The following is a 25,301-nucleotide window of genomic DNA, read 5'->3' as shown; positions in this document are numbered from 1 at the left end:
TCAGTTATGCTTAAAGTAAAAAACGATTAAGTTCTGTTTTGGGTTTTGAAGTGTAAAATATCTGCAAAAACAGTGTTCAGTCAGAAATGCTTTTAGCCTGGTGTTACAGCAAAAGTCTTAAAACGTGAAATCTTGCTATGTTATCATTTCAGCTATTAACTGGAAATTAAAATTTCTTTTTTTTTTAAGAATTATTGGTCTCGACAGGGATCATAACAATGCCATGAAATATTTATTTCCCAATGGCCTGGGTTTTATGTGCTCCAGCCGGGCGCGTTTTCAGCAGGGCGCGCAGGTAAAATAGGACAAATGCCACCCCCATCACCTTTCCGCTCAGCCTATAACATTGTAGGTGGCTGGGTGCCAAAATCGGAAACCCGCCTGTCATATTTAAATAACTAATCAAGGGTCAATTGAACTTGTTAACAAGCCAGTTGACCCTGATAATACATTGCCCATGCTAAAACACTGTGGGGAATGGCAGGCCATTTTCTTAAAAAAACTTTTTAACAGGGCAAGAAGGAAGGTGGTGCACTATGTTGAGCGGTGCCCTTTTGTGCATCAGCAGGCAGCTACAGTGAGTGGCTCTTTAGAAGCAAGAAAGCCTGGCTGATGATTCTTGTAGTGATGTAGATGAGAAGTGCAACAGGAGCCACATGACCACAAGGGTTATTGCAAGGAACCCTTTTTTGGAAAATTTGGAGAACATTGAATTTTGGACATTCTTCCTCCTGGATTATTTTTTAAAAGCTTGCAATATTAATTTGGGCTGTGATTATGCTATTATTCAAGCAACCACAGGTCAATAGATAGCTGTCCAGCGAGGAACACCTGGAGAAGGAAGAGATACTTTGTATATCTAAGTTAACAAAGAACTGCTGTTGCCAGGCTAAAGACTCTTGCTGATTGGTTGAAAACGCCTGGCCTAAGAGAAGCATTCTTTTAACATCTTAGTCTTTAAAACTCCAAGTCAGTGAGTGTGTGGGGTGCCTTAGAAGCAGGCTGCAAGAAAAAGTCTCTCCCTCTCTCTGCCCCACCTTTGTGTCACATGTGGTCTAGAGTGAGTTAAAATTTCCTTAGAAACATCTCATTGGAATAAATAAAGTGTTTTTTTGGAAAGTCTGCAAAGTTGTGATGAATAAGAGTCATCAAGGACAGTTTCACCAATAAATCTATCTGAAGGAACTTCCAGATCTATCGTGACCAGAATTCTGTTAAGTCAACAACGTTGAGATCCTTTTGAATTTTATCCTTTTAAAAGAATTGTTCCCATCCTCCAGCTTCTGCAGGGGATTGTGTTTGTTTTGTCCTGTTTTGTGTTTGGGGGTTCAAATATCTGTTTTTTCAAAAAGGGGAAAAAGTCATTACACTTCTAAACTACAACTTGTATGTTAACCAATTTATTAACTTGTTTTAACAAGTAATTTGTTTTATAATAAATCAATTTTTTGTGCTTACTGGAAGAAGCCTGGTTAGAACTTTTTTAAGCTGGAAATAACACTATCAAAGGTAATAACTGGCCAGTTTTGTGAGTGAATTAAACATTTAAATTATTGTTGTAACCTGTGGAGAAGTGGAGCTGGAATTGACCTTGCACTGCTCCTATCACGGTCTGTAACACTATCATTAGACAAGACATTGGATTCCTGATGATGCAGTTGAAGTGCCTCGACAGATCTGGAGATGCTTTAAATATATGCCCCATCAATGGTCTCCAGAATGATTCTGGTCTCATGTGCGTTGTGCAATATCATGTATCAGAAAGGAACAGAGCTGGAGGAAGAGGAAGATACATATTAATTGGCATGCTGCAATCAGAAGGAGGAGGAAGAAGAGGGGCCAAATGTGGCTCTGGTGTCTGTAGCCATTCACCTGGATGCCAGGGAAGCCTCCAAAATTCTCACACTGGCACTCATCAGCTAATCTGATTGCATTAGACTCTCTGATAGTGCAATCATAAATCATGCCCCCTGACAACACAATCCATCCCAGCAGTCAAAATTCCAACCATCATATTCACACCCTTCCTTCCTTAACCTGATCATACCATTCACCTAAAGGCTACTATTCAAGGTGAATATGGGAAGCACCAAACAAAAACAAAAATTGCTGGAAAAACTCAGCAGGTCTGACAGCATCTGTGGAGAGAAAGACAGAGTTACCGTTTTGAGTCCGTATGACTCTTCTTCAGAACACTGCTTTTATCTATGGGAAGCACCAAAGTGGAGACCAGAAGAATGAAGAGTGTTAATTGTATATTAATTGTGTTTGATTGTATGCAGTTGGTGGGCATTACCTGGAGATTGTGCCCCTTCAAACAGACACACATTTTTGGGCTAGGAGGTGCATGCTTGTGATGTGTAACTCTGTAAATAAATGCTGATGAAAGTACGTAAAGATTGGCTCCAGCTATTCACCAACTGGCTTTATGGATTCGAACTAGGAGTTCAAATAAAGTGTTGCTTTCATTGAAATAAATATTAACGTAATACATGAACATTCCTACATACATCAAGGCACAACATGTGCAAGTATTATGTGTTCCTCATCTGCTTGCTATTGTTGTGATGTGATGTGCATGTGTGTTTAAGGGCGCTTATGAAATTAGTTTTTTATTCTTTAAGGACAATGTTTTAATTTAGAAAAAACGGTGATGTTGCAAAGTAATGTACATGTACCTTTAAAGGTGCATATCTGAAACTGCTGTCCATCACTATCCACAAAGGTAGGTTGAGATGTATATTCCCATGTCTCTGGACGGAACAAAGCAGCAGCCCTACAGGTCAAACATGTCTACAGAGACTGTCAGTCATGATTGTATATATATATAGCCTTGCCTTCAAATAAAGAACCCACATTATTGTCTTACCAATCCTTTTTGTATGATTGATACATATGGGAAAAACAGAAGAATGCACCATGGTAGCAGTGATTTTTGAAGATTCTGATGAGAAATGTACAAGCCTCAACCCTTCCACATGCAGAAGAGCTGGTGTGGCGGTGAAACAACTGTCTAGTACTGTGTGTAGGTGATTCTGTGCCATTGCAGGAATCTTATACATAGTGCCTTCATCTCTCCTTGCTCCAGCCAGCAGGCATTGGGTTCTGGTAAGATTGTTCAAATTCAGGAGAGCTTGTGTAGCTTAAGGATATAATCATCCCAGATTTGCACTACGTGCGGTAGCGGGCAGGTAAAACGATATTGTATTGGTCCAGGACGTCACTCCTGCACTGCAGCGAGGGCTGAACTCCATCACTGATGCCATAGTTGGCCTCTAACAATGTGTACACGAGAGTGGTGCAGGGCCGCTTGATTTCACTCCAGCTACCCCTTATCCCCAAGGAGTCAGCCAGAGGCCCTTGGCCACCTATAGGCTGGAGGATCAGCAGGTGCGCACCCTAGGGCCAACCACCCAGGTGTCTCCGGAAGATTGTCCAGCCCATCTGAAGCACATCCGAATGTTTTTGGAACACACTTCCTCAAAAGGCAGTGGAAGCAGTCTTTGAACATTTATAAGGCAGAGCTAGATAGATTCTTGATTAACAAGGGGGTGAAAGATTATCAGGGGTAGGCAGGAATGTGGGGTTGAGGTTACATTCAGATCAGCCATGATCTTATTGAATGGCAGAGCAGGTTCGACAGCCTGAGTAGACTACTCCTGCTCCTAATTCGTATGTTCGTATCTGCTCTTCCTGTGACCCCAGCGGCTCCAGCTCCACAGCTCAAGGAGGGTGCCACTGTCACACAGCAGGTCCTCAAAAGCAGGTCTCGGCTGCCCAGAGCACGCCCATCAAGGACATCATAGATAGGGTGTAACAGTCAGCTGGCTGCCTCCACTTCCGCTGTGGATGTCCTGGGAGCAGTAAGACGTAGTGGCAGGGTTAGGAAGGTTAAGAAGATGTAACTCTTTTTGAGTCAACCAAGTAAACTAAATTAACAAAATTAGGGACAAAGTAAAAGGCAACCCCTTAAAGGGAAACTGCAAAAACAAAGACAAAATTTAAAGGAAACTTACAAACATTAAACCAAAATGTGATTAACAGGGTAAATAAAACACCCCAGTCCCTGCGGTGCCCACCGAGCATGGAAGGCATCGACAGTGCCGACAGACACCGCGTGCTCCCTCTCCAGGGACACCCAGCCGTGAACATAGCCACAGAAGAGGGGTAGACAGTCGGGTCAGATGATCCCTCGATCGCCCGCTGCCTGGACCTGTTAATGGCCAACTTGGCCAGGCCCAGGAGCAGGTTCACGAAGAGGTCCGCCTCCCTCTTGGCCCCCCTCTGCACCGTGTGCCCGTAGATTAGGAGCGTGGGACTGAGGTGCAAACAAAACAACAGTAAAAGATTTTTTAGATAACTGAAAAGGGAGTGCAGCTACAACACTCTCTTTATACATGGTCCACGGACTCCACGAGGCTGCAAAAGATGCAGGTAGGTTGGGAGTCCGTGAACCGACACAACCTATGATTCTATGGGACTGCTGCTTGTGATACCCTCCACCCCAGGTTCCCGATGGAAAGTGGGAGGACACCCCCACTGGGGACCTCCACCGCCGGATGGCAACAAGGCACATCAGGGCGTGTCCGGACAGCGGGTGAGGGCAAGGAAGTGAAGTGTGTGCAGCAGCAACACATACAGGAAACCCCTCCGCACCATACTAAAGGGCACGGAGGCCATTTCTGCGAGGCGACTCAGGTTGCGGAGCACCGGCTCCCGAGGGAGGGTTTGCAGCTTGGGGCCAATGTGGAATTCCGTCCGAACAGGGGTATACTAGGACAGAAGACCACCGCGCACTTGCGCCACCTCGAGACCCAGAATGGCGTTGGGGCTGAGCACGGCTGTCCTAAGACCTTGAATTGCATTGGCTGTGAGCCGGGTGACCATGGACGTGAGATGTGCCAATTCCTGTGTTAGCATCCAGTCCAATCCTCCGTCGCCCAGCACGTCCCCGATCCTGGTCACCCTGGTAGCCACAGCCCTCCTGTCCGCCAGCCACTGAAAAGGGCAGAGGGGCGGATCCCTGAGCAGCGGCTCTCTGACAAAAGCCGCTACTTCTGACAGCGGAGAGCTGCGTCGCAAGGTGACCATGTTCCAGACTTTGATTGGTCCCTGGTAAAAGACGGGCAATGCCTGCAAGGAGCCACAAAGACCCCTCTGGTCTACAAACAGGAGCTGCATGTCATAATTCAGGCCCTGCACGTGACGGAAGAAATATGTCACCAGGGCACACTATCTTGGAGGGAGCTTGACATAAAGGTATTGCTGCAGGGCCTGAAGGTGGAAAGTCGCCACTTGGGTGCGTAGGCACACCGCCTGACCGCCCTCCCTAAGCGGGAGACTCAAAACCTCAGCAGCGACCCAGTGTAGCTTTCTGTTGCAGAAGTCGATGAGCATTCTCTGGATTTTTGTGACAAAGTCCAGGTGAGGGTTCAAAGTGACCAGCCGATGCCACAACATGGTGGCAATTAGCTGGTTTATGACCAGAATTCGACCCCAGCAAGATATCAATCGGAGCAGTCCTGTCCACTGCTGCAGGTGAGTGGTGACTTTGCCTTCCAGCTCCTGCCAGTTCGCCGGCCAAGATTCCTCAGCAGGGCAGAGGTGGACCCCAAGGTAGAGGAGGCTGGTCCTGCTCCAAGTGAAAGGCCTGAGCTCCTCGATTAGGGGATCCACCTGCTACTGACCGACCAGGAGCCCAGAACACTTGTCCCAGTTGATCCTGGCAGAGTAGACCTCCTGGCACTCATGCATCCTCTGCAGGTCAGCTGGGTTGGTGAACATGAGGAGCACGTCATCGGCGTAAGCCGAGAGGACCACCCCGATGCCTGGCCCGTGCCGAGCCAATCCCGACAACCTCCTCCGCAAGATGCGCAGGAAAGGCTCCATGCAGACATAATACAATTGGCCAGAAGGGGGCAGCCCTGATGCACTCCTCTCCCAAAACGAACGGGAGCCATCAGGGACCCATCAACTTTAACAAGACACTCTGCGGCAGTGTACAGAAGTCAGATCCAGGTGACAAAATGCGTCCCGAACCCGAATGCTCGCAGAGCCCTGAATAAATATTCGTGATCCACCCTGTCGAACACCTTCTCCTGGTCAAGAGACAGGAAGGCGCTCAACAGACCAGTCCTCTGGCAAAAATGGATAACGTCCCGGACCAGATGGTTGCTATCAAAGAAGGTGCGGCCCAGGACCATGAAGAACTGGTCAGGGTGGATCATGTGGTCCAGCATGGTGACAAGGTGACAAGACATTGCCCCGGCAAAGATTTTGTAATCTGTGCTGAGGAGGGAGACCAGGTGCCAGTTCTTAAGGTGGCAGAAATCCCCCTTCTTAGGTAGCAAGGCAATCATGGCCCTGCGCCACAAGAGAGGCATCTCCTTGGTCGCGATACCCTGCTCCAGGACCCCCACGTAATCGTTCCCCAGGATGTCCCAAAATGCCTTGAAGATCTCCACGGTCAGCCTGTGCAGCCCCAGGGACTTGCCCCTGGAGATGCTGTTGAGTGCACTAGTCAGCTCCCCCAGACTTATAGGGGGGGTTCAAGCTTTCCAGCGCCCTCTGGGCTGACCTGCGGCAGGTCCTCCCACAAAACTCTGCGCGCATCCTTGCTGGGCGCATCCGGAGAGAACAGGGCAATGTTGTAGGATGTGGCAATGGCCCTGATGCCCTCTGGATCTGAGACAAGTTGAAATCTGCCCCCCCCCCCAGTGAGGACGATACACCTGCCCGCGTCAATGGAGCCGAGATGAGTGGACACTTCTTCACAGAAGCTCACTTGCTGCTGCGCGCCCAGTGGAGCCTACACATTCACAATGTGAAGTGTTGTGCCCCCTTGGCGCACAGAAAGCTGCAGCAACCGGCCTGGCACTGGCTCCTTGACCCCCAAGATCTCCAACTGAAAATGTGGGGCCAACAAGATAGCACCCCGCCAGAATAGGAGGCTGGGTGACTCATGTAGACTTGCCACTCCAGGAACCATGTAGCTCTGTCTCCCGGAACAGTATGGGTTTCCTGCATTAAGCACACCGCATACTTTCTGCCCCTGAGGACCGAGAACATCTGGAACCTGCGCTGTGCTGCATCCCTGATGTCGTTGATTTTGAGGCTTGCTATGGTAGTCTTCGTTGTCAGAAGTATGTGCTACCACCGCCTAATGCAAAGTGCAAGAAAGAGAGGGCTATTTTAATCCTTAGCCTCCTTCAGGAGCCTAGCGAGAAACGTGTGGCCCCTCTTCTTAGCGTTCTGGTCCAGCCCAGGGGCCTTAAGGACCTCACGGGCAGACTAGAGCACAAGAGGAAAAGAATGCCACTGGTCCAGGGCCGACTGGACCCTGTCTCGGCGACCGTGATTACTCGCTAAAAAAATGCTGAAGTTCCCTTAAAGGGATGAGGGAAGAGTCGGTGGGGGACACCAGGGGATCCACCATCTTACCCGAAAACGACTCTAAGCTGTCCACAGTGTTCACCACCGAAACTCCGTCCTCCAGGTCGTCGTATTGAGCACGGGGCCTGGTTCGGAGCTGCCAGTTGGCTCCACCTCCACCTCGATCCCACCCCCAGGATTAAGGGCAGAGGGATCCTATTTCATCTCCTCTTGGGGATATGGGCCAAAGGGCAGCGGCGGCTCAGAGCCCTGCTCCCCCACAGGCACCAGGTCGCCCGGCGAGTCCGGAGAAAGCTCCAGACCTAGCACGGAGGCGCCTGGCGCTGAAGTTGGGAAGGAGCTGGGAGGCCTTCCTTGCCACTGCTGCCCGATGACCCAGTTGTCCGGGCCATGAAGAGACTGCTGCAATCCCCTGGCAGGCCAGATGGCATCTTGAGTGTGGAAAGTGGGTCAGTGTGGGGCACCACCGCAAGGGCGATACCCTCACCGACCCCCGAGGGGCCCTGCTCAGGGGACTCCAGCAAGGGGTCAGGGATTTGGGCTCCCCCCAGAGGGCAGAGTGAGGATGTACGAGGCGGAGACGCCACCACCTTTTCACTGGGGCATGGGACACATCCGATCTCGCGGGTCATGAGGTCTTCCCCATCCGAGGGGCGGCGAATCTTCTGGGTAGGCTGGGGCTGGGGAGACCTTCATCTGCAAGGCCCCTGCCGCTTTGACCAGCCCCTCCAGATGCTCCGCCCTCTGGTGTTCGGGCATGTCCACTATCTTTAATAGGACCACTGGCTCGGGGTCACGCGCCCCACCGCCTCCGGCTCTGGGAACCCATGCAGGGACGACGCTGAGCCCAGCACATGGCGCTGAGGCGCACATGGGCCCGGGAGCTCACGTGTTCACGACGCTGGGGCCGGATGATTTGTGTGCCCTCGAGCTGGTGTCTTCAGGGGTTTGGAGATCAGGTTGGGTTTGAGTAGTTCGGGGTTTTGGGGGGCCGCCTTCGCATGGCGGGTCTTCAGTCACGCCTGCTTCCGGCATGGGGTATCTCCCCTCACTTCACCAGCAGCCGAGATGGCAGTGGCTGCCGGCGGCACCTCCCCTCGCGGGGAGGAAGATGGAGTGGTGACAGGGGGAGGAGCGGTGGCTGCCTGAGTGACATTGACGGCCTTGGAGGTGGGGCAATTCTTTCAGACGCGCCCCACCTCCTTGCAGGTATGGCGCCGCACGCCGTCCACCAACCAGAAGACGCGGTAGGCAGCCCCCTCAAAGGTGACATCAAACCGCCCCTCTGCACACTCCTCCCTGGCCAGGCGAACAAAGACCTGGCGCCAGAAGGAGTACACATGGCAGAGACTGGGCTCCTTGAGGCTGAGTGGGATCGGCATCACCCCGGACCTGACCTCCTCCAGTTGGTGAAGGTGGGGGAGGAGGAGCTCACCGGAAACGAAGGGATAAGACAAGCCTTTCCGCGGTGGCCTCAAGAGCATCCACTGCCAGAAAGGTATCATCTACGGTGAACACCTTATCCAGGGCCAAGTGCACCGCCCACTTGGACCTCATGAAGAACACTGCTTTTTCATACATGCGTGACGCTGCAACAATGGCTGAGGGACCGACAACTCTGGCCAAAGCCTTCATGCATGTTTCTACATTCATCTCAGTGTGAATGTAGCTCTTTACCCCCATTGCCCTGGTTAGGTGGAGGATCGGTGACGGGGCCATGGGAGCAGCGGAGGTCACGGAAGCAGTCACTCCCGAATAGGTCTTCTTGGCAGGCCCCACCACTGGTGATAGCATCGCCTCCATAGTTGTCTCGGAGGGCCCAGTCACTGGTGACCCCGCGGCAGCCATTGCGTGATGAGCCACACCCACCACGAGCCCTGTCGGTGGTAGCAACAGCATTTACAAAAGCGGAAAGGGGGAAAAGAAGGATTACCCTCTCCCTCCTGATGGTTAATAAAGACGGAAGGGGAGGAGAGAGAGGGAAAAAAGAATGGGAGGCACAGAAGGGGAAAGGGTAATGAATAGGTGCAGGTTGGGTGGGTATCGCTGGGTGGAGTGGAGTGGGGTGGTGGGAGTCTAGCTATTCTTCCCATAAGGGGAGGGCGATGTCTTTGCCATGCAGCTGGTATTGCCCGGCACACAGAAGTCAGGTCCGTCCCTGTTCACTAGGCAGCATCTGTTACCTGGACTTGGACACGGGCGGGGCATGAAGAGGGGCGGTGGTGAAAGATCTTAAACAGACACTTGCACACACCCCTTCTCCCCGAGTCCCTTCAGCAGTCTGCTTCCTCCCCCTACAAAGCAACACAGTTTTCACAACAAAAGTCCAGACACTCACCGCAGATGTAATGAAAAAAGTCCTTTCCTCCAGGCCTCCTTGTCTTGCAGCACCTTCTCTCTCTCTTTCTCCTCCAATTCTTGAGGCCTCAGGCCTTGCAGGCTCCAGGCCCTAGCAGGAACAGCCACAGGAAAACAACAGCAGGAACAGCCACAGGAATATAGCAGCAGCAGCAGGAACAGCCACAACCAGCACCGAGCACAGCAACAGCCCACAGCTCAGGCAGTAATGAGTTGCAGCTGAGACCAATCAGGAAGCACAGCCTGGGCACAGGTGTTAATCACTTGTATATAATGTTTGCTTTTGTCAGTAAACTCCCTAGAATGTCTTCCTGCCTATGGCTCTTTGTTCCAATCAGAAGTGTTCGTGTCACTCAGATGTGAAACCTTTCTGCACAAGATAAAGACAGGTGTCTCAGTCCAGGGCCTGTTCCCTGTGCTTTGTGCAGCCTTGAGACCAAAGTGACTATTCGGGCCTTCACTGCGTCACCATGACAGGAGCGTTATCACAGAGGGTATGTGCGTTGCCATAAGCCAGACTGGAGTCCTATGTTCATAGATGCAATGTGAGGATCTTATGGTGTCTCCTCACTGCATGTCATCATCATCCTTCAGAAATTTAGCAGCTATGAGGGCCTCCTGAGCCTGCTTGCCTCGCCTGGCCCGTGCGTGGGCCTCAATGCCGTCATCCTTACCTTCAAAGACCTCCTCACCTTCATCACCGTCGACTTTCTCCTCATCGGAGGAGCCCTCCAGCTTCTGCATCTCCTCCTCAATCAGCTTGTCTCCCCATTGCAGCACCAGGTTGTAAAGGGCACAGCAGGTGACGATGATGCGTGACACCCTCTGTGGACTATGTTGCAGGGCTCTGGTAGACCGGTCCAAGCACCGGAACCTCATTTTCAGCATTCCGATCGTTTGCTCCACCAAATTGTGAGTTGCTGAATAAGCCTAGTTATACCTTCGCTCTGCTCTAGCCTGAGGCTGCCACATGGGTGTCATCAGCCACGTCCTCAGCAGGTAGCCCTTTTCCCCGAGGAGCCATCCCCGCAGCCTGAGTGGACCCTGGAAGATTACAGTCATCTTTGACCAACTGAGAATGTAAGAGTTGTGGACGCTCCCTGGAAACCGTGCGCAGACCTGCAGGATGCATTTGTGGTGGTTGCACACCAGCTGCATATTCAGCGAATGGAATCTCTTGTCGCTGACATAGTTGACCACGTGTTGTGACGGAGGTCTGAGTGGCATTTGAGTGCAGCCAATGTCGCCCTGCACATGTTGGAAACCTGAGATCTGTGAAAATCCAATCGCTCTTGCATCCTGGCTCCCCTGGTCCCGGGTGAAATGCACAAAGTTGTGTGCCCTCATGAAGATGGCATCCATGACCTTATGGATGTATTTGTGGTTGGAGGCATGTGATATCCCACAGAGGTCCTGAAAGGAGCAACTAGTGTAGAAATTGAGTGCCACTGTCACTTTCACGGCTACTGGCAGTGGATGCCCTCCATGTCCACCTGGCACAAAATTCTGCAGTAGCTGGCAGATGTGACTGACCAGTTCTCTAGACATGCAGTGTTCAACGACACTGGTTCTTGGTCATCTGGAGGAATAGAAGGTGCCATGTATTGAACCTGCGTTGAGCTAGGCGCTGACCAGCGACGGGGCTCACTGTGGCTCTTCAGTGGCATGTGCGGGAGTCCCAGCTGCTCCTTCCGGATGGTGCTGCTACCCCCTCTGTGCAGCTCAGTGTCTCTGTCACTCTCTTCTCTGTCATCTCTATACGCCATGAGCCATACAACTAGTTCACCAAGCTCCATGACCCTGATGTACTCCTCCTGCAGGATAAAAGAGAGAGACACGTGGGTTAGCATGGGTGTACTCAGAACCTCTTGATTAAGTCTGAAGGCCCTTTAGTGCATGTTGGAGAGTGCTGGCCGCCGCTTGGATGGCCAGACATTAATGGCTGCATGGCTGCATGAAACTCCACCTTCCTCCGCCCCACCCACCTGACCGATTGGTGGCAGCTTTGCCCATTGGACTGCATGCTGTGCTCTCTGCTCAGGCAGAGGCATTCTCCTAACCTGCGCTGCAGAGCTACACTGTTAGCTTGAACCATGATGGAGACTGGTCCAAACTGGGATGATGACACTGCAAGGAGCTGTGAGTGCCTCCACTTGTGACTGTTCCACAGCAAGCTTTAGCAAGGAGATCGTACAACGTTCCCAGTCGTCCAACTGTTCTTCAGTCCACTAACACGCTCGTTAGTTTGTAGCCTGTGCCTGAGGGTAAAAAACTCTCTGGCACTTTCATGCCTCTGCATTGCTTGAGTGGGCAGATAAGCTAGAGGCCCGACACCAATGATATCAAGGTGGCCGCTCCTGAATTGTGTCAGCTGCAGAGGAATGGTCAGTTTATTCAAGGTGTCCCTAATGCATTGGCACTTAACTCGCCCACCACACTTCCCCACCCCCGCCCTGCATGTGCTTGTGCGCTATCTACAACTGCAGGGTAGTCTTTGCCCTCTCAAACAGCTCAACCTTGAAGCCCAAATTGCGTCCCTTGTGAGCGCTCTGCTACGTAACTGTGCTCTCACCTCCGAGTTCCCCTCAAAGTGCAGCCTGACAAGTCCACGCCTTTTAAATGCTGAGGGGTCTTGAAAAGATGGATGTGTAGAGGATCCACACGTCCTCTTGTGGGAGAATCTAGAACTTGGGGTCACTGTTTACAAATAAGGGGTCGCCCATTTAAGAAGAGATGAGGCAAAAAAATTTCACTCAGAGGATTGAGTCTTTGGAACTCTCTTCCTGAAAAAGTTCTGGAAGGCAGAGTCTTTGAATATTTTTAAGACAGAGGTGGATAGATTCTTTATAAGCAAGGGGGTGATAGGTTATCGGGGGTAGGTGGAATGGACATTTCAGCTTACTATCAGATCAGCCATGATCTTATTAAATGGCAGAGAATGCTCAAGGGGCTGAATGGTCTACTCCTGCTCCATGTTTGTTTGCTCATATGCTGTTGTGATACACGTCGGCGTGCAATCAAGCCAACGTGGGCAGACGATCTAGCGGGAGGGGGATGAATCTGGCGGGCTAGCCTTATAATCATATGCTGATGTACTACACTGAGGTTCCTGATGTCCGATAGCAGGAAACACGAAACGCCATCGATGGGCTAAGTGGACAATTGCAAACTGATTTCACGATGTTGTGAAACTGATTTTTGGTCTTCTTGCCATAGTGTCCGCCTATGCCCCCGAATTCGCCCCAACACCAGCGGTCATGGATAATTCCATGCCCTAAACTTACCTTGCTATGAAGTTTATGCAGGAACAGCCACAAGTCAACCTTGTGGGAAGGGGGGCGGGCGGGGTGATTTGGCCTAGCAATGGGCACAGCTCCACAGGCATTGCTGCCACAAGCCTTCTCTTCAGGAGGTTGCAGAAGGTGGGGGGGGGGCGATTAAATGCTTGAGGCTGGATCATGATATAAGAGTCCATGCAGTGACAGCTCCCAACACTCCTAACAGCTTGAAGAAAGATGTAAAAAGCCTTTCTTCACTGTTTAATTTAACTTTAAAACGCGTAGCCCATTTTTCATGCAAAAATCACATCTTCGTGGACAGAGCTTCCAGAAAGTGTGGGAAGGCAGCATCAGCTCAACAGCACCACCATTGCAGTCAAGCAATATGCTGCGACCAGTTAAGGTTCTGGAATTTAAAGAACGACAGAGGGATTGTAAGCACTTGAACTTTTGTTCATGTTACAGGTTTTCTTATTAATCCTGCAAGAATGCCACAAGACAACCACAGAATTTCCAACACACAATTGGAAAGCAGCAGATCCCTTCTTTGAGTTCACTGTGTTCAGACAATACGTAGAGCTCTGTTTTCTGGACCTAAGTGTTTCTAAACCCGATAAACAAGCCATAAAAGATCAATTACGAGTGAAGCTCAATTTCTGGATATACTATCTGGAATTCATGCCTTTTAGCAACAGCCTACGGAGATCATTGATCAATTTATAAGTAGATGCAGAGAATCGGGGCACTGAAAATGCCAGTGCAGAAAGCAAAGGCCCGAATGAGTGGTCTGACATCATGAGAAGCCACAACTGGAGGCCAGACAGGCACATCATATCAACCAACCAAGAGCTTGTACCAAACATCATCAAAACAAGGTCCACAAAATGTAGCCAAGCTATATGGTCAGGTGATGAGGATGTCTAGAACATTGATATGCAAAGAGAGCAGAAATTCAACATGGTGAACATCAAAGCATGTATTGGCACAGTTGTACCATCAGAAACCTTTGCCATCATCCAGATTATGTGCCCACAAGTACAGGGACTACATAAATTATATGCAAAACTGGATACCAGTGAAGGTGCGAATTTTGTTCACTAAAAAATGGCAAGAAAGTGGTAAGTGATGGATCAACCAACCCCTGCCAAACTCACCACGTACAATGGCTCAGAGGTTCTGTCCGTGGAATCTATTACACTTGAGTGTTACTGCAACAACTCATCTTGGTTGCCCCAGATATTTTATATAGTAGACACCACTGGTTCAGTAATTGCAAGCCTATTCATTTTCAGGGCACCTGCCCTTGCTCACCATTCATGGTATTGTCAAGACAATGACGTGAACCACATACCACAGGGCGAATCCTTGGAAACCCTGTGCTGACACAGGGAAACTATTGGAGAAAATTCTGAAGGAGAGAATCTATCTCCACTTGGAGAGGCAAGGTTTGATCAGGGATAGTCAGCATAACTTTGTCAGAGGGAGGTCATGCCTAACAAATTTGATTGAATTTTTTGAGGAGGTGTCCAGGTGTGTAGATGAGGGTAGTGCAATTGATGTAGTTTATATGGATTTCAGCAAAGCCTTTGACAAGGTCCCACATGGGAGACTTATAAAGAAGGCAAATGCACATGGGATACAGGGTAATTTGATAAGGTGGATTCAAAATTGGCTTAGTTGAAGGAGACAGAGGGTGATGACGGAAGGATGCTTTAGTGACTGGAAGCCCGTGTCCAGTGGCGTACCACAGAGATCTTTGTTAGGTCCCCTATTATTTGTAATTTATATAAACGACATAGATGACTATGTGGGGGTAGGATTAGTAAGTTTGCGGATGACACAAAGATTGGCCGGGTTGTTAACAGTGAGGTTGAGTGTCTTGGGCTACAGGAAGATATAGACGGGATGGTCAAATGGACATTTAAGTGGCAGATGGAATTTAACCCTGAAAAGTGTGAGGTGATACACTTTGGAAGGAGTAATTTGACAGGGACGTATTCAATGAACAGCATGACACTAGGAGGCTCTGAGGAACAAAGGGACCTTGGCGTGTGTGTCCATAGATCTCTGAAGGCGGAGGGGCATGTTAGTGGGGTGGTGAAAAAGGCATATGGGACACTTGCCTTTATCAATTGAGGCATAGATTACAAAAGTAGGGAGGTCATGTTGGAGTTGTGTCGAGCCTTGGTGAGGCCACAGCTAGAGTACTGAGTGCAGTTCTGGTCGCCACATTATAGGAAGGATGTGATTGCACTGGAGGGGGTGCAGAGGAGATTCACTAGGATGTTGCCTGGGATGAAGCATTTAAGTTATGAAGAGAGGTTGGATAGACTTGGGTTGTTTTCATTGGAGCAGAGAAGACTGAGGGGTGACCTGATCGAGGTGTACAAGATTATGAGGTGAATGGACAGGGTGGATAGGGAGCAGCTGTTCCCCTTAGTTGAAGGGTCAGTCACAAGGGGACATAAGTTCAAGGTGAGGGGCAGGAGATTTAGGGGGATGTGAGGAAAAACTTTTTTACCCAGAGGGTGGTGACGGTCTGGAATGCACTGCCTGGGAGGGTGGTGGAGGCGGGTTGCCTCACACCCTTTAAAAAGTACCTGAATGAACACTTGGCACGTCATAACATTCAAGGCTATGGGCCAAGTGCTGGTAAATGGGGTTAGGTAGGTAGGTCAGCTGTTTCTCATGTATCGGTGCAGACTCGATAGGCTGAAGGGCCTCTTCTGCACTGTGTGATTCTGTGACTCTGTGACCAGGAAAAGACCATTCAGCTCTGCAACACAGATCAGCAGCCAGAAGACAATGCGGTACGGTCTGAAATGAATATGTATACCCGTTCCGAACTTACAAACATTATCTCACTGCAGACCAATGCAGAATTACTATTCAGCAGACAAATGCAAACAGCCTTTCCCCGTCATCGCCCATCGATACTCGCAGGGGCATGAGATGCCTTAAATGAGAACACGGTCACAGATGCAACCCAGACACAGTACCCCCACTGACAGCATTCTGAAAACCAATGGTCGCCTCAAACCAAGATCACTGTAACTAAGACTGTATAAATAAACTGCCAATATGTTTCAAAGACTTATAAATTTATTGTTTTGTACAAAAGTATATTCAAATACAATGGGTGGAATCATCCCAGAATTGCACTAAATGCAGTAGCAGGCGTAAAAAAATTCATTTTACCTGCTGGCCACAATGGCTGGATTTTGCGCTGTGTCGGCCCCTTCCTGGTGCATCCCACCTCATTAATAATCTATTTACAGGAAACACATCAGATCACTGGTGGGCTCAGATTTTCCAGCCACACCGTGACCTCAGCGCTGCCTCATCTGGGCACAATATTTAAAACGCACCAGAGCGAAACCTACTTCATGTCCACAGACCAGGGCTGCTCCAGGCAACAGATAGCCTCGAAAGCAAAGACGGCAGCCCCCAAATTTAGTGAAGCCTCTCTGGGGTGCCTCCTGGACACAGTTGAAGCCCACCTCTATGTCCTCTACTCTTCTAGCTCTGGCTTCAGGAGGTTCACCAGAGTCACCCATCTGGCCTGGGAGGTGGTGGCTGTGGTGGTCAGCAACACCAGAGCACACAGAGGAGGTCAGCCAACCCGTACAGGTAGAGGATGAATGCTCTCATCCCTTCCGTCCAAGTTAGTCATCACTTTCAACTCACACACTCACAAACCCATCACACATCCACAGAGATCTCACACTTCAAGGGACAACACCAATAACTCTCACACACACCCTCACATCTCCGTCAGGCTCAAATTGTAAAAAAATGTATCCTTTTTATTTTTCTCTATTTCTGTTGGACTGTGGATTTAAAAGTACAATGGCTGCAGTTTGAAAGACATGTCTGCTGGAATAGGATGAGAGATACACGCAATGTTGCAGTCCTGGAACAGATTGTGCCATGAAAGACACGATGGTGCTGCAAAAGATTCCTGGACCAAGGGAGCTGCCTCACAACAGCATTTTAATTGGCCCCTAACCAGGGCCAGGATTTCCCGGTTGCCGAGCGGGAGATGGTGCCCGATCGCCGACGTGTAAAATGACACGGGATGACATTGGGCAGAACTCCCGACGTCATCCCGCCTCATTTCAAATTTCAGGTCGGCAGGGGCTCAGCAGAATCAGCTGTGTGCCTGCCGACCTGTCAATGGCCAATTGAGGCCATTGACAAAAGAGTTAAAGTAATTAATGGACCTGCCCGTCCAACCTTAAGGTTGGCAGGCAGGCTGGGAGCCCTGGCAGGCTTAAGAAAAAGCATGAAACCTCATCCATGGGCGGGATGAGGTTTCATGTAGGTTTTAACATTTTTTATAAAATTCTCAATGAAAGTGATGGACATGTCCCAACTCATGTGACAGCGTCACATGAGAGGACACGTCAGGGAAATTTATTTGTTCTGTTTTTAATTTTTTTTCGGACAGGAGCCGATCTCCCTGAAGCAGCACTTAACCTCAGGGAAATGAGTGCGCTTTTTCGTGCGCATGTGTGAAAGAGTGCACTCTCGGCTGAGGGAATCCCACCCCCCACGTCCGCATAGGGAGCGCATAGCGCTTCCTGGCAGACGTCATGCTGGGCTGGCCTTAATTGGCCCACCCACGTAAAATGGCAGCGCACCCCCAATTGTGGGCGCTGATCGGAGGCGCACCCCCACGTACCCACTCCTAAACTTGCACCCCAACAGGGGGAAATGTCTGCCTCAGGTGACCAGGGTTTGTTTGAGACCAGTGCAGCAGAATAGCTCCTAGCCTGCAAAGCAAAAACACCTAAAAATCTCCTTTCCTCATATCTCTATAACCTGCTCTCTTTCTGAGAGAAAGCCCTGTAAAAAAGAAAAAGGGAAAACCACTGTTAGAGACATTGAAAAGCAAGTTCTCAACCAGTGAACTAAAGACTGAAAGTGCTGGAAAACCACCTCGTGCCATCAATAAAGAACTGAAAGGAATTTCGAAGACATCGATCAAAATCAGCCCATCAATCCTGTACTCTGGATTGGTGCTATTGAGCGTTTTATCCCTCCCCTAAAAGTCCATGTTTTGTGTGTCTTATGTGTCTTGTGTGTATAGGGATTTAAGAAGGTGGTAGAGTTTAAGTTATAGTGTTAGAAGTTAGCAGTTCATGTTTCATTCTTTTGCCACTGGTTAAAGATAATTTGTTCAATAAACAGTTATTTACTTATAAAGTTTACAAACCTGGTGCTGGTATTCTGTTAACCTAAATTGTGCAGTTAGGTAGAATTAGGGCAATCTGGTAGTTTGGTCAAACTTTTCACATTTGTTGCGGCTCAGGGAACAGTGGGGCTTGATATTACAGAGCACCATCCCCAGTGAGTCATGACAATATCCTCTGGACCTTGCGTCCTCACCCCGTCCATGGCTCTGCTCACCACATAAACATTCCATGCAGTGCTATGCACCCTGCTCACACTCTCCATCTGTTTTTACGCAGGTGAAGCTGGCACACAACAGCAGGGAGAGGTCCTAGACTGGGGGTGGTTTGGCTCACATTAGACCCCTCACTCATTTTGAGGAGTGTGCCATCATGCTGACTGGTGAGGACGTGGACCGTGTCTGTGGCAACAGTGAGGTTGGCGGCAAACACCCACATGAGGATCCTGCACCACATAATTCCTCTCCCAACGCAACTGTGAGTGCTCTCTCTACTGTTTTTGACTCTGGTGCCATGCACCACTTATCTCTACTTTGGTTCACAGTGAGCTCTGTCAAGTGACTGACACCATTACCCAGCTATCCCCTCAGCTCCATCCAGATCCTCACCTCTGGTGAAGAGGACTCCTCCTCCATTGAAGAGCTGCAAATAAGCAGCCTGGAAGACCCGTCGCAGTGCTTACCCACATCCACCCTCCACCAGCGCAGAGACACACACCTCGGTGGGACTTAGATCTAGAGCAAGCTCGGGTTCATAGTCTGGTGGTCACCGCATGGACACATGTTCGAAGCAGGAGGAGGCAGGTTCAGCTGAGCTCTCTGGTACTCGAGGACTTCTTGGGAAGAGGCACCTGTGAGGTCTGAGCCAGATGATGAGCCTCTGGATTCAGCATTCCAACTCATCATGGAGTGTCAGAAGAAGGCGGGGGTACATCACGCAGAGTTGTTGGAAGCCTTCAACAAAGTGGCACACGAGTTGGAGGAGTGCATCCACCTGCTCTCTGAAGTGGTGCCCACATGTGCGCATATGGAGGTCTCCATGGGATGGATGGTGGAAGTCATGGAGACCCTGGTCCAGCAGAACGCGAAGATGCGTGCATACCTGCACTCCATCATGGTAGCCATGGGTGAGTTCTTGCAGTAGGAATGCAAGGGGGAAACAGGGCACCTCGATGTTCCTCCAGGTGCTCCTTCCCCTCAAGAGCCAGGCCCAGGCCTTCGGGCAGCCAAAGGGAGGAGGAGTGGCAGCTGGACACCCCTGGATCATCCACTCAGGAATTTCAGAGGCTGTCTGCTCCCTCTCCAGTTTCATTTGCCTGTGACCCTCTCTCAACCTGATCCTCTCTTACCACACAGGGAGCAACTGGCCCAAAGGAGGAAAACCAAAGCAAACCGGGGTCCTCAAGGCCTCGGCTCTTCAGAGGACACACGCCGAAGTCATCAGAGGCAACAGGGTCAGCCATTGCATAGGCTGTCTCCACGCCTCCTGAGGATGTCAGGGCAGCACCTAGAAGAAGTGGTAGGCCTAGAAAAGTTAAGAATTTCAGGTCACAAGTGATTGAGCGGGTGAACATATTTCATCGCTTTATGATCTGAAAATATATTCACTTTCACTGAATAATGTGTAACATGTGTAACGTTCAGCTTCTCTTACAGTCTTCACGAGTCCACCCTGTAGTTCAGCTGCACGCAGTCAGACCACGAGTGATTCTGGAAGGAGAAGTGTGTGTGTATGGCAGGGCCTTCCGGAGCCTCGTGCAAGCACTCTCCCATGCACGCAAAGCTTTCATCCATCGCACTCATCTTATTGCCTCAAGCGTTTTCAATGCTACCTGATGGGATCCTGGGCTTTATGAATAGAGGCATAGAGTAGAAAACCAAGGAAGTTAGAAGTGGACCGACTTCAGCTGGAATACTATGTCCAATTCTGGGCACCACACTTCAGGAAGGATTTGAAAGCATCATAGAAGGTGCAGAAACGTTTTAACAAGAATAGTCCCAGGGATGAGGAACTTTGGTTATGTGGATAGATAAGAGAAGCTGGTATTGTTTTCCTTGGAGAAGAGAAGGTTGAGAAGAAATTTGATTGAGGTGTTCAAAATCATGAGGGGTCTTGACAGAGAAGATTGGGCAAATTTTCTCCCCATGACAGAATGGTCAAGAACCAAGGGACACAGATTTAAGGTGATTGGCAAAATAACCAGAGGTGACACGAGGAAAAACTTGTTTTATGCAGAGAGTGATTTGGATCTGTATGCACAGCCTGGGTGGAATTTACTCTTAGAGACTGGGGTAGCCATAGAATTGGGAGGGAAGGCAGGTGGTGGAGTGCCTGTTGCCTTTCCATTGCTCTGCAATTCACTCAGTGGCAGGTTAAGTCGATAGAATGGCAGGGGCTCTCTGCCACATGGGTAGATCTCCCAGTAAAATCTTGTAGCCTTCCAATGATCTCAGGAGCGGGCTCTCCTGGTTGGGTACTTTGTGTCCCACAGAGGAAAGCCTAGTGGCAAGGGTTCAGCTCCCTTCACCAACGACCCCATCCCTGCATGCCTGTGCCTGCCTGACTAGCCCCAGCGAGCCCAACCCCACACACCTTCATTCGGGGTCTGCTCCATGATGCTGTTGGTTGCTCCCTACGGCTGACAGCTCTTTGAGGCTGCACCTCCACCTTCAAATGACGGGATCCCCGACACCAGGCACAATATTTTTAAAAATTCATTTATGGGATGTGGGCTTCACTGGCTGGGCCAGCATTTATTGCCCATCCCTAGTTGTTAAGGTTGTTGCTGCTGGACATGGTTGAGGTGAGGTTGCTCCAGCCTTAATGGCCTCCAGTCGTAGCCACCACTTCCAGCATTAAATTCAGCCTGCCTTGGTGTGTGGCAGTGGCAAAGTTTATAGTGTCTTTCAAAACGATATTGGATAATTAAAATGGGAAAAGGTTCGGGGAGTGTGATTAGCTGAGTTGCTCTTGCAGAGAGCTGGCAAGGATATGATGGCCTGAATGGCTTCCTTTTGTGCTGTCAACCTTTTATGCTTCCATGAATGGATCAGATACTAGAGATCATAGATCTAAAATCATTGACAAAAGACCAGGAGGCTACATGAAGGGAAATGTTATGTATCTGGAATGCATTGCCTGAAATGGTATAGCAATAATAGTAATAAATCAGTAGTATTTTCGAAAGGGAAATAGTTAAATACATGAAGTAACATTCGGGCCATACAAGTGCCAGGCAATGACCATCTCCAACAAGAGAGAACCTAACCATTGCCCCTTGACCTTCAGTAGCATTACCATGGCTGAATCCCCACTATCAACATCCTGGGGGTTACCATTGAGGGATGGGCTATAAATGCTGGCCTAGTCAGCGACACCCACATCCCATGAATGGATAAGATAAAAATGAAGGTGACAAAATTGCAGAGCTATGGAAAAAGAACAGAGGAGTTAGACTGAATGCATATCTGTTTCAAAGAGCAATTGCAGGTATGATAGGCCAAATAGCCTCCTGTACTGCAAGATATTATGATTTTATATATAAAATTTAATCTTCATCTGCAGCTTTGAATGCCAAGAATACTTTGGCTTTATTTGCACCCAGAATTGCTAAAGTAAGTTTTTTTATTCATTTATGGGTGACATATGCTGACAGCATTTATCACCCATCCCTAATTGCCTTTGAGAAGGTAGTGGTGAGCTGTCTTCTTGAACCGCTGCAATCCCTGTGGTGTAAGTACACCCACAGTGCTTTTAGGGAGGGAAATCCAGAATTTTGACCCAGAGGCAGTGAAGGAACGGTGATATATTCCCAAGTCAGGATGGTGTGTGGCTTGGAGGGGAACTTCCAGGTGGTGGTGTTCCCATGTATCGGCTGCCCTTGTCTTTCTAGATGGTAGTGGTCGTGAGTTTGGAAGATACTGCCGAAGGAGCATTGGTGAGTTTGTGCATAACAGGAAATAAGTCATATGAATTCATTCCATTGTTTGCGTTCTGTTAGAATACATCCACTATATTTAGGCGAATATATAAGATGCCATTGTCACTATTGGCAGAATATCGCAAAATGGTAGCAGGACATGATACAATGGCTTTATCCAGGTTAATACTACCACCAAATACTACCAAATTTTGACTCCTCCATTAATGCTACAATTTGAGACACAATGCTGACAGACACAAAGAATATTATGGTATAGTTTAATGGCATGCTAAATCATTCTTAAAATGGGCTGCCGCTTCACCTAAATTATTCGTCTCCTGCGGACAGGAACTTGAAGGTTTGCCTTACTGTGAGGCAGTGTTTTGATGGAACTTGAAGAAATTGTAAGTTATTCCAGTGATTTGTTGTAAAGGGATTTTCCCTTTATGGGTTGAACAGAATTCCTGTTCATATGTGTGCAGAAAAGCTTAATTAAAAAGAAGGAAAACTTTACCAATGTTAAATAATAAAACATTAAAATCTTACTATTTCAGTGCAACTCTATTTGTGTTTCATTGGATGTTACTTTCTTTAGGTGCACAAACAAGTCTTGAAAAAGCTGTAGTGCTAAAGAGCGAAACAGTTGATCTTTCCCAGCTGCGCTCATTTGAGCAAGTGACAGCTGCAGCATCCAACCCAGAAATGATTTTACTGCTTGAAAATGTACTTCTGACGTGGCACAATCAACTAGAACAGGTTTGTGTTTGAGGATATTTGAATATTTTTTTAACATCTCGCCTGAGATTTATTTTATATTCAACAAATGCAAATCCCTGAAGCTAACCTAATCTATAGCCTTCTCTTTTGCTGAGTTTAAGGTGATTTGTCCACCACTTAGTCTTTGGAGGTGACACTCTTCATGTCCAGGCATTGAACCTTTTTACATATGAACAGACGGAATAAGAGCAGAAGTAGGCCATTTGAGATGTGGTCTCACCAATGCCCTGTATAACTAAAGCATAACATCCTTACTTTTATGCTCAATTTCTCTTGTAATAAAGAAGAGCATTCCATTAGTCTTCTTAATTACATACTGTACCTGCATACTAACTTTATGTTACTCATGCACTGCATCATCTAGATCCCTCTGCACCTCGGAATTCTGAAGCCGTTCTCTGTTTAAGTAATAATCTGTGTTTTATTCTTCCTGCCTACAATTAATCTGTCCACAGTTGCCTCCTCATGGTTTACAATGCTTCTGAGTTTTGTATAATCCACAATGTTTGAAATTGTGCCCTGTACACCAAGCTCGAGGTCATTAATATATATCAGGAAAAGCAAAGACTCCAAAACTGACCCCTGGGGAACTCCAGTGCAAATCTTCCTCCAGCCCGAAAAACATACATTAAGCATGTTTCCTGCTGCTCAGCAAATACCTTATCAAAATTGCTACTGTCCCTTTTATTCCATGAGCTATAACTCTGCTCACGAGTCTGTTGTGCGGCACTGTATCAAATGCCTTTTGAAAGTCTATGTACACAGAATCACAGAATCACACAGTGCAGAAGAGGCCCTTTGGCCCATCGAGTCTGCACCGACACGTGAGAAACACCTGACCTACCTACCTAATCCCATTTACCAGCACTTGGCCCATAGCCTTGAATGTTATGACGTGCCAAATGCTCATCCAGGTACTTTTTAAAGGATGTGAGGCAACCCGCCTCCACCACCCTCCCAGGCAGTGCATTCCAGACCGTCACCACCCTCTGGGTAAAAATGTTTTTCCTCACATTCCCCTAAACCTCCTGCCCCTCATCTTGAACTTATGTTCCCTCGTAAGTGACCCTTCAACTAAGGGGAACAGCTGCTCCCTATCCACCCTGTCCATGCCCCTCATAATCTTGCACACCTCGATCAGGTCGCCCCTCAGTCTTCTCTGCTCCAACGAAAACAACCCAAGTCTATCCAACCTCTCTTCATAACTTAAATGTTTCATCCCAGCAACATCCTGGTGAATCTCCTCTGCACCCCCTCCAGTGCAATCACATCCTTCCTATAATGTGGCGACCAGAACTGCACACAGTACTCCAGCTGTGGCCTCACCAAGGTTCTATACAACTCCAACATGATCTCCCTACCTTTTGTAATCTATGCCTCGATTGATAAAGGCAAGTGTCCCATATGACTTTTTCACCACCCTACTAACATGCCCCTCCGCCTTCAGAGATCGCCAAGGTCCCTTTGTTCCTCAGAACTTCCTAGTGTCCTGCCATTCATTGAATACTTCCTGGTCAAATTACTCCTTCCAAAGTGTATCACCTCACACTTTTCAGGGTTAAATTCCATCTGCCACTTATCTGCCCATTTGACCACCCTGTCTATATCTTCCTGTAGCCCAAGACACTCAACCTCACTGTTAACTACCCGGCCAATCTTTGTGTCATCTGCAAACTTACTAATCCTACCCCCCACATAGTCATCTATGTCGTTTATATAAATGATGAATAATAGCGGACCCAGCACAGATCCCTGTGGTACGCCACTAGACACTGGCTTCCAGTCACTAAAGCATCCTTCTGTCATCACCATCTGTCTCCTACAACTAAGCCAATTTTGAATCCACCTTACCAAATTACCCTGTACCTCATGTGCATTTGCCTTCATTATAAGTCTCCCATGTGGGACCTTGTCAAAGGCTTTGCTGAAATCCACATAAACTACATCAACTGCACTACCCTCATCTACACACCTGGTCACCTCCTCAAAAAATTCAATCAAATTTGTCATGCATGACCTCCCTCTGACAAAGCCATGCTGACTATCCCTGATCAAACCTTGCCTCTCCAAGTGGAGATAGATTCTCTCCTTCAGAATTTTCTCCAATACTTTCCCTACCACTGACCTGACTGAGACTCACTGTTCTGTAGTTCCCTGGCTTATCTCTATAACCCTTCTTAAATAGCGGAACCACATTAACTGTTCTCCAGTCCTCTGGCACTTCCCCCGTGGCCAGAGAGGAATTAAAAATTTGGGTCAGAGCCCCTGCGATCTCCTCCCTTACCTCCCTCAGCAGTCTGGGACAAAAATCATCCAGGCACTTTTAAGCCTGTCAACACCTCCAAGACCTTGTCACTCCCAATATCAATTTGTTCAGCA

The 25,301-nt window shown here is 48.6% G+C and overlaps 1 protein-coding gene across 1 annotated transcript in view; it reads left to right on the top strand.

The window, feature by feature from the left end:
* LOC144681152 (dynein axonemal heavy chain 8-like) overlaps positions 1-25,301 on the top strand; it is a 1,929,890-nt gene that overhangs the window by 81,377 nt on the left and 1,823,212 nt on the right. The window contains exon 6 of the mRNA XM_078542879.1: positions 22,741-22,901. Within this exon, the coding sequence (XP_078399005.1) occupies positions 22,741-22,901 (161 nt within the window). The remainder of the gene's footprint in view (positions 1-22,740; positions 22,902-25,301) is intronic.

Source organism: Cetorhinus maximus, chromosome 5 (genome assembly GCF_964194155.1).
Source record: "Cetorhinus maximus chromosome 5, sCetMax3.hap1.1, whole genome shotgun sequence".
NCBI lineage: Eukaryota > Metazoa > Chordata > Chondrichthyes > Lamniformes > Cetorhinidae > Cetorhinus > Cetorhinus maximus.
Note: the sequence above shows the minus strand (reverse complement) of the source record. Positions and strands in the feature narration are given on the sequence as shown.